The following is a 14470-nucleotide window of genomic DNA, read 5'->3' on the forward strand; positions in this document are numbered from 1 at the left end:
GGCGTGGTAATGTGCACCTGTAGTTCTGGCTACTTGAAAGGCTGAGACAGAAGGATCACTGGAGCCCAGCAGGTCAATGCTGGGGTGGCCGTGAATGTGTCACTGCCTCCAGCCTGGCGACACAGTGAGACTCCAACTCAAACAAAACAAAACAAAAAACAAAGAAAATAAGATGTAAAGACACTTGCCAAATGAAGTTCTCTCAAAAACAAAAGCAATCTATAAAAGTAGTCTATCTGCTAACACCAGCATAACAAATATACTCTATTCAGTTTTCAATATCTGAAAATATTATGAATTAGAAATCATTATCTAATCATCCAGATTGCCTGATAATAGGTTCAGTTTCTCCTTCCCTTCACTCTATCACTATGATTTTTGTTTTACTATTTCCCTCTTATTACTATCAATTCACTGTTAAGTACTAGAAAGGTCAAATGAGCACCAAAAACTCCCCGACACTACCAATAGAGGTCACTATACTGCTTAAATCCTTGTTCCTCCAGTTTTCTAAACACAGAAAGCAAATTCTTCTCATCAGCCCAGGTCAAGCTCAGACTACAGGCGGAAAGGCAAAAATCCCTATAATTAGTTACCTGTGAGCCTGCATATGATGTGCTATTATTGATGACAACTTTATGTATTTTACCAAACTTCCCAAAATATTCTGGTCGTTTTAAAACCTATAAAAGAAGAAGAAATAAGGTATAAACTGTCCCATTTTCATCAACTTTATCCTTACAATGGAGACATCTAGCATCTCTCTTTAGTGAAAGAAAAATAGTAATTTTTAAAGTTTTCTAATAAATGTGACAACTTTCTAGGTAATCTACAGTAAATAAAGAGAGTCTAAAAGTTATTCTTTTTTTGACCCCCTGAATAGAAACCAAAACTCACTAAGTTTGGTATTATTTACTATGTTCTAATATCTACACCAATAATTTATGGAACCTTATCTTCACAGTATTCTTAAACAAATCAGATCAAAGAGCTTAACTACACTGTCACTAATAAATGATCCTTGTAAGAAAGTAATTTCCAAAATAATGACCAAAATTATATATTAAAGGCGGAGATAAAATTGAAAGAGCAGACTAAGTAGAGACAGTCTTTACTCATAAGTCTGTTGTATATACTATTTGGTATATACTAAAACATTGTTTATAAGCTACAAATTCCAAACATGATAACAGAGTTCTCCCTCCACCTTCTATGCCTTACAACTTATCATTGTGTATATAGTTTCTATGTCAATTTTACTACCTCTCAATTGTCTTGTGGGTTTTTTAGAGTTTTTTTCCCCACTTTTCCTGGTAAATAACATTTGGGAAACAAATTTATACATTTTTTTATTTCCTGGTGACTTCTTGGTGGTTATTTCCCCTCATACATGCCTCACCTCCTTTACTTTGTGATCACTATGTGCATTCTTTCAGCTTCCCTTAAAAACTTAACCTTGGCAAATTTGACCAGTATGTAACTTAATATAAAAACCTCTCCTATGAGTTGCAGCTACCTCAAGACTAAATTGTTTTCCTAGAATTTACCTTTAGACCTACGTTTGCTACAATCTATCCAAATAGCAAGTTCTCTCTCAATGAAAACTTTCTGCAAGTACAAATTCAAGTGTCTGCAAAGTATTCCTCTTTCCACTCAAATTTGTTAATATTCTTACACACTTTTAATTTAGCTTTAACGTTATGCATTTGATAGGATCAGAGCTTCATGAAACAGTCTGTGGCTGCCATGTCATTAATTCTTAGTCTTCAACCTAATTAATATAAAGTAATTAATCTCACCAAGTTTTATTTTAGGTGCTTGTAAGTATAGGAGTGTTATGCTTGTTATATAGCTAATTCTAATGGATTAGAAGGTGAGGTGATTATATGGGCTTTCAATCTTTTTTCCAACTCAGCAATCGGTCACACAGTGAAAATACTCATCACTCTGAAGGGCTGGTCACAGGTTGTCCTGCATCAGCATCTCATATCCTGTATAAGTTGGGAGTAGTTCTCAATGAAGGAAACATTCAAGGGGGCATTTTGGAAATTTGCAGAAGCTTTTATTAGGGGAGACCATGAAAATGACTGGGAGACACTACTGGTGTTCAGTGGATGGGAGCTAGGAACATCTTACAAGGATCAGGCTAGCCCTGTATGACAGAATCGTCCTGCACAATTTTTGAACATCTATAAGACATTCATGAAGTTGAGAAGTCTGTTTATAATTAACTGAACCTAGAAACAAATTCCGTATCACATATAAACACAAAGCATTTGCCCAGTTTTGACATACATCAAATTTGTAGGAAAGTAAATATGTATTTCAGGGAAGACTACACATGCTTAGTTTAAAATTTTACTAAGTTGTCTCAGAAACATCACATCCTTTTCACTTCATAGAACTCGAGCTGCCAGTACATACACCTCTAAAAATCTGCATTTGAGGTTGTCACATTCAGTGATTCTACAACTACGGGTAAACATCTTACTACTTCATTATGTAGTGTGAAACAGTACTTTAAGAACTTGAACATGCATTCAAATCATTTGAGGATCTAGTTAAAATGCAGATTCAGATTCAGCAGTTCTAAGGCGGGGCATAAGAGTTTGCCTAATAAGCTCCCAGTGATATAATGTTACTGGCCCAGATGCCCACCTTAAAGAGCAGGGTTCTAGAGCAGCTATGCCTCAGTATTTATATGTAGAAGCTGTCTTTTTATAATTACTCTCCCCCCTTGTTTCTCCTTTATACAAATTTTAAAATTATGTGTATAGACAGATTATATTATTAAGAAGTCATTTCATGCAAGTTAAGGAGTACCATAAAGCATTAGTTTTCAAAAAGTGAGCACTGAGTCTGATAAGGTTGAAGAACACTGGTTTATGGAAATAGCTTTCTGGCAAATGTCTGGATAAAACACCTTTATAGCATGAGATTGGTATATAATTACACTGGCATGTCCACACTGAAGCAAGAATGGTATCTTCAGGGCACAAATCTAGCCATGTCACTCTGTTCTTAAGAACATTCAACAGTTTTCCATTGCCTATAGGATAAAGTACAAACTCCTCAGTATGGTTAGAAAGCCCTTCATGATCCATCAACACTTACCTTGCCAATCTTATCTCTCACCACTGCACTCTAATTCTCCAGTCAAACAAATCACTTGCAGATCGAAGTCTTTCTCATCCAGAAGCATTTGTACAGTTCTGTGCCAGAAGCACTTTATCCCAAAGACAGCAAAGGGTTAGAGGTACATGCCTCCTCCCCAAGGTCAAGTGCCATCCCTTGTACCTCCATAGCACACAGCACTTCTCATATGTACTGTTACTGTTGTAAATAAATAAGCAGGTACTACCTTGTTTATAAGTGCATGCTTAGTGTCTTAGTAGACCCTACTCAATAAATGCTTACTGAAAAAACTGAACCGTCTAATCATCAAACCAAAAGAATTACATGGCTATATAACACTGAGAGGCCTCAAGTATTAGCAAATGGCCAGTGGTTGATAAGAAATAGGTTGTTTAGGCAAGGGAAACTCAAAGGACTTAAACTTTGCCTATTAACTTGAACATTCCAGATTCTGTCTAAACAACCAGCAAAAATAGTATTCTAGTGAATAAGGATATGAGAAGTACACAGAACACCCTATATATCAGCATACTGTCTATAAACTTAATGCCACATATTTACTTCACAGGCAGTCAGTTTTACCACTAATATAGAATACAAAAGGCTATATGACAGAATTATAAGTGTCCAATGGCATGCCTAATGACCAAAATGCCTTGCTATGTATTCTTTGGGAACACAGTCAAGTATTCATGGATACTACAGAGAAAAACAAAGACATGGTAATCAGATGGACAGAGAAGTGAGTAAATGGATGGATGGATAAACAACAGGTCAATCATCAGTACAGAATACAATGGAATAGTATTCAGTTTCTTATTTGTAAAATGAAATGCTGTGTCTTCAAAGACTTTTAGTTCCTCAAATAAGCTGCTCTCTTAGGCTACCACACATACCTGCAATATTACTGCCCTTATTTGCTGCCTAACACATACCTATTAGGGTCATCAAGCCTACACACTAATTATCCTATCCTCAGAGATGTGTTTTGGAAATCTTCACACTAGCTAAGTACCCTACTCTTAATTCCCCAAAGTCCTAAGTACTTTTTTTATAAATGCCCAGTACATATGTAAGCATTATGTCTTCTCCACTAGTTTGTAAGCTTGTTAAAGGTAAAGACTGTATCTGGCTTGCTAACTGATGTATCTAGAACATGGTAAATATTCAAGTATTAATTTGCAGAATGAATGGATAAGCCCCTACAAATCTAAAATTTTGGGACTAAGATGATCATCATTACCCCAAATCTAATCAGTCTCTAATTACCATATCTTCTACGATATTTTTTTCTACTGACCAATAAATGAATATACTTGACAATCAATCTTGGTATAAAGCTTTCTAGTGTACAAAAATAATTTTCACAATAATCTTTAATTATTCCTTAACTCTCCTGTTTTGTTCATCAGAATTTAGTCAAATTTCAAATGGTTAATCATTCAAAGACAAGTAAATTACAAGGAACATCTATGATTTGAAAGTTATACTAACGATTTGAAACACCTTTTGAAATTTTTTAGCAAAGCTGGCTAAGTTTTCCAAAAGCAGAAAAGGTTACACATATAAATTTAAAATGTTTAAGAAAAGTAATTGTCCTCTTACCAAGCAATAATTATTTCAAATGCATAAAATCAGTAATCTTTTAGGTATACTTAGACTAATAATAAAGTACTAACACTAGTCACCACCTAGACTAATTTCCTTCTGTACAATAGTTCTTCAGATTAATGTTACTGGGGTCATTTGAAATGGAAATAAGAAATCTCTATAAATAAACAAAATCTGCTGGGCACAGTGGCTCACACCTGTAATCCTAACACTTTGGTAGGTGGAGGTGAGAGGACTGCCTGAGCCGCACGTTTGAGACCAGCCTGGGCAAAATGGTGAGACCTCGAATCTATAATAAATCAAAAAATTAGCCAGGCGTGGTGGCATGCATCTGTAGTTCCAGCTATTTGGAAGGCTGAGGTGGAAAGATCGCCTGATCACAGTAGGTTGAGGCTGCAGTAGCCATGAGTGTGCCACAGCACTTCAGCCTGGGAGACAGAGTGAGACTCCTACTCAAAAAAAAAAAAGTCACACACCCAAAAGAAAAGATAAGAAACCCTATCATCTAAATATCAGGTTCAGTCTGTGGCTTAATTTCATCGAGTTATTGGGTGCTGCACCATATGCCACCAGTACTACAGCTGACCAAACTCAAGATATATCAAAAAACAAGCACATCCATATCTAAGAGCTCTCAAATCAAGATAAAAGTTCCATCAGCTTACTGGAGTAGCAGTTTCAGAAAGACAAAAGTAAATTCTAATTGACAAGATTACTAGAAATAAATATAGGCAGAGTGCCCTTGATTAGAAAAAAGGCAGAGGTGAAAGAGGAAGATAGAAGGGTTAGTGCAAAGCTGAGTTAGTATTCAAGGTAACAATCAAGGATGAGGTGGGATTCTTCTGCCTGAGGAGTAACCACTAGCTCAAAAAAATAAATAAATAAAATAAAGGGAGAGCGGGCTGCTGAAGTTGAGTCACAGTCCTAAAGTGAGTTCTCTCCTTAACAATTTCTTACTGAATAAGCCTTTTTCTGGATAAACTCTTGACCACTCTTTTTGGCTTTGGAAAAAGCTTGATGGTCTCCTGAGTATCACATAAACCACTACTCCCAGCATCCCTGGACCTAGATCCTAGTAATTTCTGTGGTGCCTCCATGTTTGTTACCCAGATAGATCCTTCTTAGTAATATCTCCCTGACTTTCGCCTCTACTGATTTTGAAGCCCTATACAGCCTCAACATGCAGTAAACTCATCATGAATATTTATTATCTTCTCTAAATTAATTTTTACAAAAACAGATATTATACGCCTTAAAATTCCTCCTTCTGGGACTTTAACACACTTAGCCAAGCACATTCACTATAATCCTCCCTCTGATTGGTATCATAATGAATATTATTTTAAACTCTTCTCAAGGAGTACTTCCAGAAGATCTCCCAAATCCACCTCTTTCCTACTGAAGTAAAATACTCCAGCTGTCATCAGCTTCTTCTAACTGACTTTCCAACAATCTAATCAGCACCTTATGGTACATAAGAAACTGAAAATTAGCAGATGTATATCCAAGGGATTCAAGGAAAGAATGAGTTTAACATTACTATATTAAGACTGGTAGTGGAAGGAGAGAAAAAGAGGAAGTAAGCAAAAAAGGTTAAGATCTCCCATAACCCCAAATGAATGACAGAGAACTTGGTTCTTTATTTCACTTTATTAAATTCTTCCTCTTTTCCCAAATTGGCTTAGGATGAATAAGTAATGATGACAAGGCATCGCAACAGTACTGAAAGGCCAAGAATTACTACTTGGGCAGGATTTTAAAATACAGGTTATTAAGATTGCTAGTGGATTCAATTAACTGCATCACCACTGTTGGTCCTTACATAGCTACAGAAAAGAGGAAAGAAACAGAGTATTTCATATCACGTTAGCCTTAACAGCAAAACAAAATCATTAGCCAATTTTCACAGATTACAGCACAAAAGAGGACTTCAGAATCTTGTTCAAATCCTGAGTTTTAAAACTAATGAAGGCTGGGCCTAGTGGCTCATTCCTATAATCCCAGCAACTTTGGGAGGCCAAGGTGAGAGGACTGCCTGAGCCTACGGGTTTGAGACCAGCCTGGGCAACTTGGCGAGACTTCATCTCTACAATAAATTTAAAAATTAGCTGGGCATGGTGGCATGTGCCTGTAGTTCCAGCTATTTGGAAGACTGATGTGGAAGGATCACCTGAGCCCAGCAGGTTGAGGCTGCGGTGACCGGGAGCGTGCCACTGCCCTCCAGCCTAGGTGACAGAGTGAGACTACAACTCAAAAAATAAAATAACAATAAAATGAAATAAACTAAGGCCAACAGAAACTAAGACATTTAAGATCATAAATGGTTCTTGGTTTCTTAGCAAATATTGAAAAGTTATTTCTTATTTTCTCCTAAGATTTAATATTTTCAAAGGAATCCTACAGCTGAGCAGGGTCAACTATTACTTCCAAGTAGGGAAGCAAACAGCAAAAAAATATTAAGATGACAAAGAAAACAGAAGAGGACTTACCTCTGGGTCTGCTAGACGCTGAGACAAACCTACAACAAAGACGAGGTTTTTTTGTACAACACGTACACTAGCCAAATGTTTGCGATTTTCTGATATTTTCTGTTTTCTTTCATTTTGTTTCTGTTTTTTCTCATTCTTTATCCTTTGCAATTCTTCCTGGGAGAGTGGTTTATAAACTGCTGGGTCTTCTGGATATGGCTTTAAGTGTAAAGTAAACATAGAAGTTAGTACTAAATAAACAAATAGTAATAAATGCATGAATAATAACTATCCAATTCTAGACGGTGGGTATGTGGTTGTTACATTTCCTCTTTTTTGAATATGTTGTTTTAAAATATTTTTTATTTAATAAAACCTAAATGTTAAATAAAATAGTTCTAAAAATGCTTATTTTTTGGAGCTTAGTACAGACCACTTTTAGCACTAAAACTTAGCATCACAATTCTAAACAAAATGAAACAATAACAAACTGTACTGCTTTCAGGAAAATTAACCTTCTAAGTTGCTATGTAAGAGGCAAAGAGTGAGACGGGGCGCAGTGGTTCACGCCTGTAGTCCCAGAACTTTGGGAGGTGGAGGCAAGAGGACTGCCTGAGCTCAGGGGTTCAAGACCAGCCCGGGAAACATAGCAAGAACTCATCTCTACAATAAATTAAAAAAAAAATTTAGCTGGTCCAGTCTGGGTGACAGAGTGAGATTCTGACTCAAAAAAAAAAAAAAAAAAAAAGCAAAGGGTATAAGTTCTCTCATCTAAATATAGGTTTTACATATTATAATTAACAAATATTTAATGAAAATCTACCATGTGTACAAGATTAATGAAGTTACACATTTGTTCTTTAATACACTTCCAGTATAAGAGGGAGAGAGACAGGCAAATTAATAATACATATATATCCTGACTAATAAGTTTCAGCACTTATTTATCCTCATATAAAATGAAAATAATATTAAAGATTGACATAAAGATAAAAATGAACCATCATATTATCATGTCTGGCACATAGTAATCCCTTAATAAATACTAGCCATTTCACTGTATGTACCTCTTTTCTTTTCTACCAAGGCTTGGTAACCTAAATAGGAACTGTGGAGTCAGAGTGACTGACTTTGAATTCTAGCTCACCTTTTACTATCAGAGAGAATGTAGCTAAATTATGCGATCTTTCAGCCTCAGTCTTTTCATTTGTAATCACAATACTTTATTTAGAGAGTTTTAATGAAAATTAAGAGATAATACAATTAAAAAGTGATTAAAACTATGCCTTGCACATAATCATTAAAAGTGTCAGTTATTATTACTACTAATAATAAATACTATTAATGGGCCAGGCACAGTGGCTCACATTTGTAATTCCAGCACTTTGGGAGGCCGAGGTGGGAGGACTGTTTGAACATAGGAGTTCAAAATCAGCCTAGGCAATATAGCAAGACTTTGTCTCTACAAAAAAGTCAAAAACTTAGCCAGATGAAGAGTCCCATGCCTGTAGTACCAGCTATTTGGGAAGCTAACGTAGAAGGATCGCCTGAGCCCTGGAGGTTGAGGTTACAGTGAGTCATGATCGTGCCACTGTGCCTGGGTAACAAAATGAGACCTAGCCTCAAAAATAAAGTAAAATAAAAACTGTTAATGATAAATGGTAAGTGGGGCACACTGAATGCAATAATATTTAAAACCAGATAGGAAGAGACCCTAGGACTAGGAACCACAATTGATTCTGAAATTGTACTTAATAGAATATAAGAGTGGAGGACAACAGAAACAGTGCAAACAAGAAAAAAGTGGGTACAAGGACAATGTAAGAATTATCTACAAGCCTGAAACCAAGCAATGCCTTCAATATTGTTACTTTCATCTTTTCACATACAAATAAAAAGCAAAAACAAAACTCTCAAACTTATGAACATACCCAGATTAACACTGATACAATTAAGACTGGTGCAATTAATAGGTGAGATTTCACTTTATCATTCTCGATTTTTACTAATATATATCCTAAGGTCTCCAAAAAAATCTCTTTTTTCCCTTTTATGTCCACTTTCAACTTTAATTTACTGCCTTTATTTTTTTGAATGAGAGTCTCACTCGTTCGCCCAGGATGGAGGACAATTGCAGGATCAAGTTTACCACAGCCTCGACCTGCTGGGCTCAGGTGATCATTTCACCTCAGCCTACTGAGTAGCTAGGACCACAGGTGTACCACCACAACCAGCTAATTTTTAATATTGTTATAAAGATGAGGTCTCGCCAAGTTGCCCGGGCTGGTCTTGAACCCCTGGGCTCAGGCAACCCTCTTGCCTCAGCCTCCCAAAGTACTGGGATTACAAGTGTGAGCCACCGCACTCAGCCTTAATTTATTGTTTTTTTAAGAAAACCACATATTCTTCATAGTTTACTGTATCATCAATGAACTAGAGCTGGTTACTTAAAAAAGATTCAGACATAATTCTTAATGGTTCTATAGGATGTAAGCAACCACACAACTCAATTCCCACATTAAAAAGTCTGAATCTCTTAGCTACTTAGTCCTATTTGCATACTCCAACTTGCTTAGGAGTGGAAAGCATACAAAACAGCGGACTTAGTAACTTATCTGACTTTTGTAATCTTAGGACTTTCTCCAGGATCAAATATATAGTATGGCTCACTTTAGGAGCTCAATAAATATTTGCCAAGTGGACATCAAGCTACTCTTCAGTATTGAACATTTAGTGCTAATTGTTTAAAATAAAGCAAAAAAGACACACACACACACACACACACAAAAGACCTCTACATTTCTGAATCAAGAAATAAATTCTTGCATTTTTAATTTATGGAACAAAATGGTTAAAGATTTATTAATATTTAAGTCCTTATTCAATTATATAGTCGTCCTCAATTTAAGTTTTTTCTAAACGCTTCCTCTCAAAACTTTCTCTGTTCTACTCTTACTTTCCTTTATCTACATTAATTTTCTCCTTCAAATCTTTTTTTTTTTTGAGTTGGAGTCTCACTCCATCGCCCAGACTGGAGTGCAGTGGCACACTCCCAGCCACCGCAGCCTCGACCTGCTGGGCTCCAGCGATCCTTCCGCCTCAGCCTTCCAAGTAGCCAGAACTACAGGCGCATGCTACCATGTTTGGCTAATTTTTGATTTATTGTAGAGATGAGGTCTCGCCAAGTTGCCCGGGCGGGTCGTGAACCCGCAGGCTCAGGCAATCCACTCACCTTGGCCTCCCAAAGCGCTGGGATTACAGGCTGAGCTACGAAGCCCAGCTCCTTCAAATCTTAATCTATCTGCCTGGATGATTTTAATCCCTTGAAACTCTTTGGAGCTGTAAAGGTGCAAGTATAAAACATGTATTTTAAGTACAAGAAAGCATAAAAATGAACTACACATTAACTAAAATATCTTTTTATAAGATCTCTTAAATTTTTCATTTGCACACAGAAAAGCTATTTTCTACCCCTGGATTTCCGGTTAGCTCATTTTGGAGTATTTACTATTGCATCTGTTTAAAAGTTGTTGCCTTTCACTGATATCTAGAATGGCAATAATCCACTCCCTGAACAAATCACATATATGGATTGCTCCTAGTTTTGTTTCAAAGTGCAGTCCATCACTTGAATTTTTACCAGTCCCTGATAAGAAAAGTACAGAGACTGAAATAAACATCTGTAAACTCTCATAGCATTTCACATGACTACATTATTCAAATACTATCATCAGTGGACTCTACAGAATAAGACATTTCTCAATGTGGCAAAGCATATGACACAAGTAGAATATTAGGCAGGCTTCACAGAGTTCTACCTCAGTCCTCAATCAATTGAAGGGCAGAGAGAAATCTGATTCTTCACCACAGACAGGGTGAGAAGCAATGATATAACTTTTCTGAGTCCTAAATTCTTCTGAGAACAGGTGGGATGTGGAAAAAAAAAAAGGGGGGGGTGGGGAGCAGGGGTTTCTTTGTTAGCATTTCTGATGCTGTAAAATCCTGACTAAAAATGAGACAAATAGCCGGGCTCAGTGGCTCAGCCTGTAATCCCGCGCCTTTGGGAGGCTGAGGTGAGTGGATTGCCTGAGCCTGCGGGTTCAAGACCCCACCTGGGCAACTTGGCGAGACCTCATCTCTACAATAAATCAAAAATTAGCCGGGCATGGTAGCGCGTGCCTGTAGTTCCAGCTACACGGAAGGCTGAGGCGGAAGGATCACCAGAACCCAGCAGGTGAGGCTGCGGTGGCTGGGAGCAGGCACTGCACTCCAGTCTGGGTGACAGAGTGAGACTCCAACTCAAAAAAAAAAAAAAAAAAGAGACAAATATAACATTTGTTTAAAAATCACATCTGTAGTTCCAGCACTTTGGGAGGCTGAGGTAGGAGGATCATTTGAGTTCAGGGATTGAGACCAACCTGGGCAACATAGTAAGACCCTGTCTCTGCAAAAAATAAAAATTAGCCAGGTGTGGTGGCATATACCTATGGTACCAGCTAATTGAGAGGCTGAGGAGGAGGATCCCTTGAGCCCAGGAGTTGAATGCTGCAGTGAGCCATGGTGCACCAATTTACTTCAGCCTGGACGAAAGAGTGAGTCTGGCTTTATAGAAAAGGGGGGGGGGGAGCGGGCCAAAGTGGCTCACGCAAGCACTTTGGAAGGCTGAAGCAGGAGGACTGTTTGAGACCAGGAGTTCAAGACCAGCCTAAGCAACACAGTGAGACTCTTGTCTCTACAAAAACTTAAAATAAAAATTAAAAAGTGAAAAAAAAATTTTTAAATGCATGAACACAAAAAAATTGATGCAGAGTGACAAGTAAGAACAATTAGGTCACAATACCAGTGTTCATCCAGTGTATTACTGATGCACCACCATGCTGTGTAACACTGGGTTATACCCTTATCCTAGTCTTGTTTCCTATGTCATTCCAAGTTTTTTTCCCCTATGGAAATATACTTCCACCAGGCGCAGTGGTTCACACCTGTAATCCCAGCACTTTGAGAGGTGAGGGTGAGAGGACTGCCTGAGTACACGGGCTTGAGACCAGCCTGGGCAACTTGGCAAGACCTCGTCTCTACAATAAATCAAAAAATTAGCCAGGCGTGTTGGTGGTGCACACCCGTGGTTCCACCTACTTGGAAAGCTGACGGGGAAGGATCGAGGCTGCGGTGGCCACGAGTGAGCCACTGCATTCCAGCCTGGGCAACAAAGTGAGACACAGACTCAAAATAAAAAAGAAATATACTTCCAGCAGGCTTCAAAGTCAGCTTTGTTGGAACATAAATGCTGTATAATGCAAAAGAAAAACAGAAGAAAAATGAGACAAATTCTTTTAGTACGATTTATCCTCCAAATATATCTTACTCCAGCAATTTAAAGGATCTGCTATAAACACTAGCTTTTTAATTTTAACATCTGAGAAATATAAACTATGCTAATTTAATCTAACTACAAACAGTAAATATATAATCAAAGGCTTATTATTATTAGTCTTAATATATCCAAAAGTTTCATCAAAGATTTGGAAAAGCACACATTCCCTAATAGTTCCTTCTCTACACACACCATCATACATACATACTATACAAATCCAAGGTCATAAAATCAATAAACTGACACAATGAAATGAGGAAAGGAAGTAGACTATAAAATGAGAGATGAAGAAACTTAATTTGAATAACTGCAGAGAATGAGAGCCACAAAGTTAATAATACTAGTACTAGAAATGAATATAAAGAAAATATATCTGGTCAATGGTTTGACTGAAAAATATGTTAAATTTCTAAGAAAAAATAACAAGCAGAAAATTCTTCTTTAAAGGTACTACTGTGTATTATATATCAAACTAATGTTAAACAGGTTACCTGTGGAGAAGCATTCAGATACAACACTATTTTTATTAGTGTTAATTGATAAATGACTAGTTAACATGGCTTATAGTCTCTAGTGTAATCATTTAATTTCTTCCATATTCCCACTTTCATTCTATCTACATGTCTTCTCTTTATTTTTTTATTAGACTTGCTAACACATTGATTATTTTATTGATCTTTTCAGAGAACCAGCTCTAATCTTATTGAGAAAAATTTTTTTTTCTATTTCACTAAATTCTCCTGAAATCCTGCTTTGCATCATCACAGCATTTATTCATTTTCTGATTTCTTAGAGCTGGAAATAAATTCATTTATTTTTATTGTTTTCTAATAAACACAGCTTTAGCTTTTCCTTAATATATTACTTTGTTCTCATTCTAGATATTATTCTCATTCTAGATATTCAAAGAAGTCATGCTCCAATTATTGATTCAAAATAAGTAATTTCACTTTGATCTCTTTAACCCAGGAGTTATAGAGAACTGTAATTTTTATTTTACAGGTACATGAACTTTTATAAACTTTTGCTGTTAACATCTAATTTAACTGCACTATTTTTCATGCTTCTAGTTTCTAGTAATGGTGAGCTAACTAACCCTCTTGTTAAAAACAATGAAAAATACTATACATATACATATATATACATATACATACACATATACATATATAATATACTTATATATACATATACATATATATACATACACACACATATATATATATTTTTTTACTAACATCTTAACAATAATAATCTGTAAAAGTTTCAAGCTAATTTTTTTTTTTTTGTGGGAAGTCATGTCTGTAATTCTAGCACTTTGGGAGGCTGAGGCAAGAGGCCTGCCTGAGCCCAGGGGTTCGAGACCAGCCTGGGCAACTTGACAAGACCTTGTCTCTACAATAAACTAAAAAATCAGCCAAGCATGGTGGCTCAGGTCTGTAGTTCCAGCAACTTGGAAGGCTGAGGCAGAAAGATCACCTGAGTCCAGCAGGTCAAGGCTGTGGTGGCCATGAGCGTGCTACTGTACTCCAGCCTGGGTATTAGAGTGAGATTCTGACTCAAAAAAAGAGAAAAATCTAGACAACTACAAATGTGGGAGAGACAAATGAGAAGAAGAGTGCATTTAAAGCTGAAGTGCAGCCCAAGGTGGGAAGTCTTTGGCAAGACTGGTCCCACATTAAGCTTAGATTCAGACCATGCCCAAAGGTTAGTCTCAGGATAAGAACTACAGAGGGGCCAGAATAAGATGGAAAAGGAGGCAGGAGAAAATCATCCTTGGGAAAATTGCTGAAGCCAAACCTAGGGAAAGCTTGCACCCTAGAGATGCATAGCTTGGCTTGACCCAAGTAACTGGCATCTCTGATAACAACATTTATAGCGCCCA

The 14470-nt window shown here is 36.9% G+C and overlaps 1 protein-coding gene across 6 annotated transcripts in view; it reads right to left on the reverse strand.

Moving 5' to 3' along the window:
• The window catches only part of CNOT4 (CCR4-NOT transcription complex subunit 4), a 151485-nt gene that overhangs the window by 60929 nt on the left and 76086 nt on the right, over positions 1-14470 (reverse strand). For all 6 annotated transcript variants that reach the window (XM_008053726.2, XM_008053725.2, XM_021710303.1 and 3 more), the window contains exons 3-4: positions 7236-7433; positions 597-683 (exon numbers count right to left, since the gene is read on the reverse strand). In XM_008053726.2, coding sequence (XP_008051917.1) covers positions 597-683; positions 7236-7433 — 285 coding nt within the window. The remainder of the gene's footprint in view (positions 1-596; positions 684-7235; positions 7434-14470) is intronic.

This window comes from Carlito syrichta, unplaced genomic scaffold, assembly GCF_000164805.1.
Source record: "Carlito syrichta isolate Samal-C Ts95f unplaced genomic scaffold, Tarsius_syrichta-2.0.1 Scaffold288411, whole genome shotgun sequence".
Taxonomy (NCBI): Eukaryota; Metazoa; Chordata; class Mammalia; order Primates; family Tarsiidae; genus Carlito; species Carlito syrichta.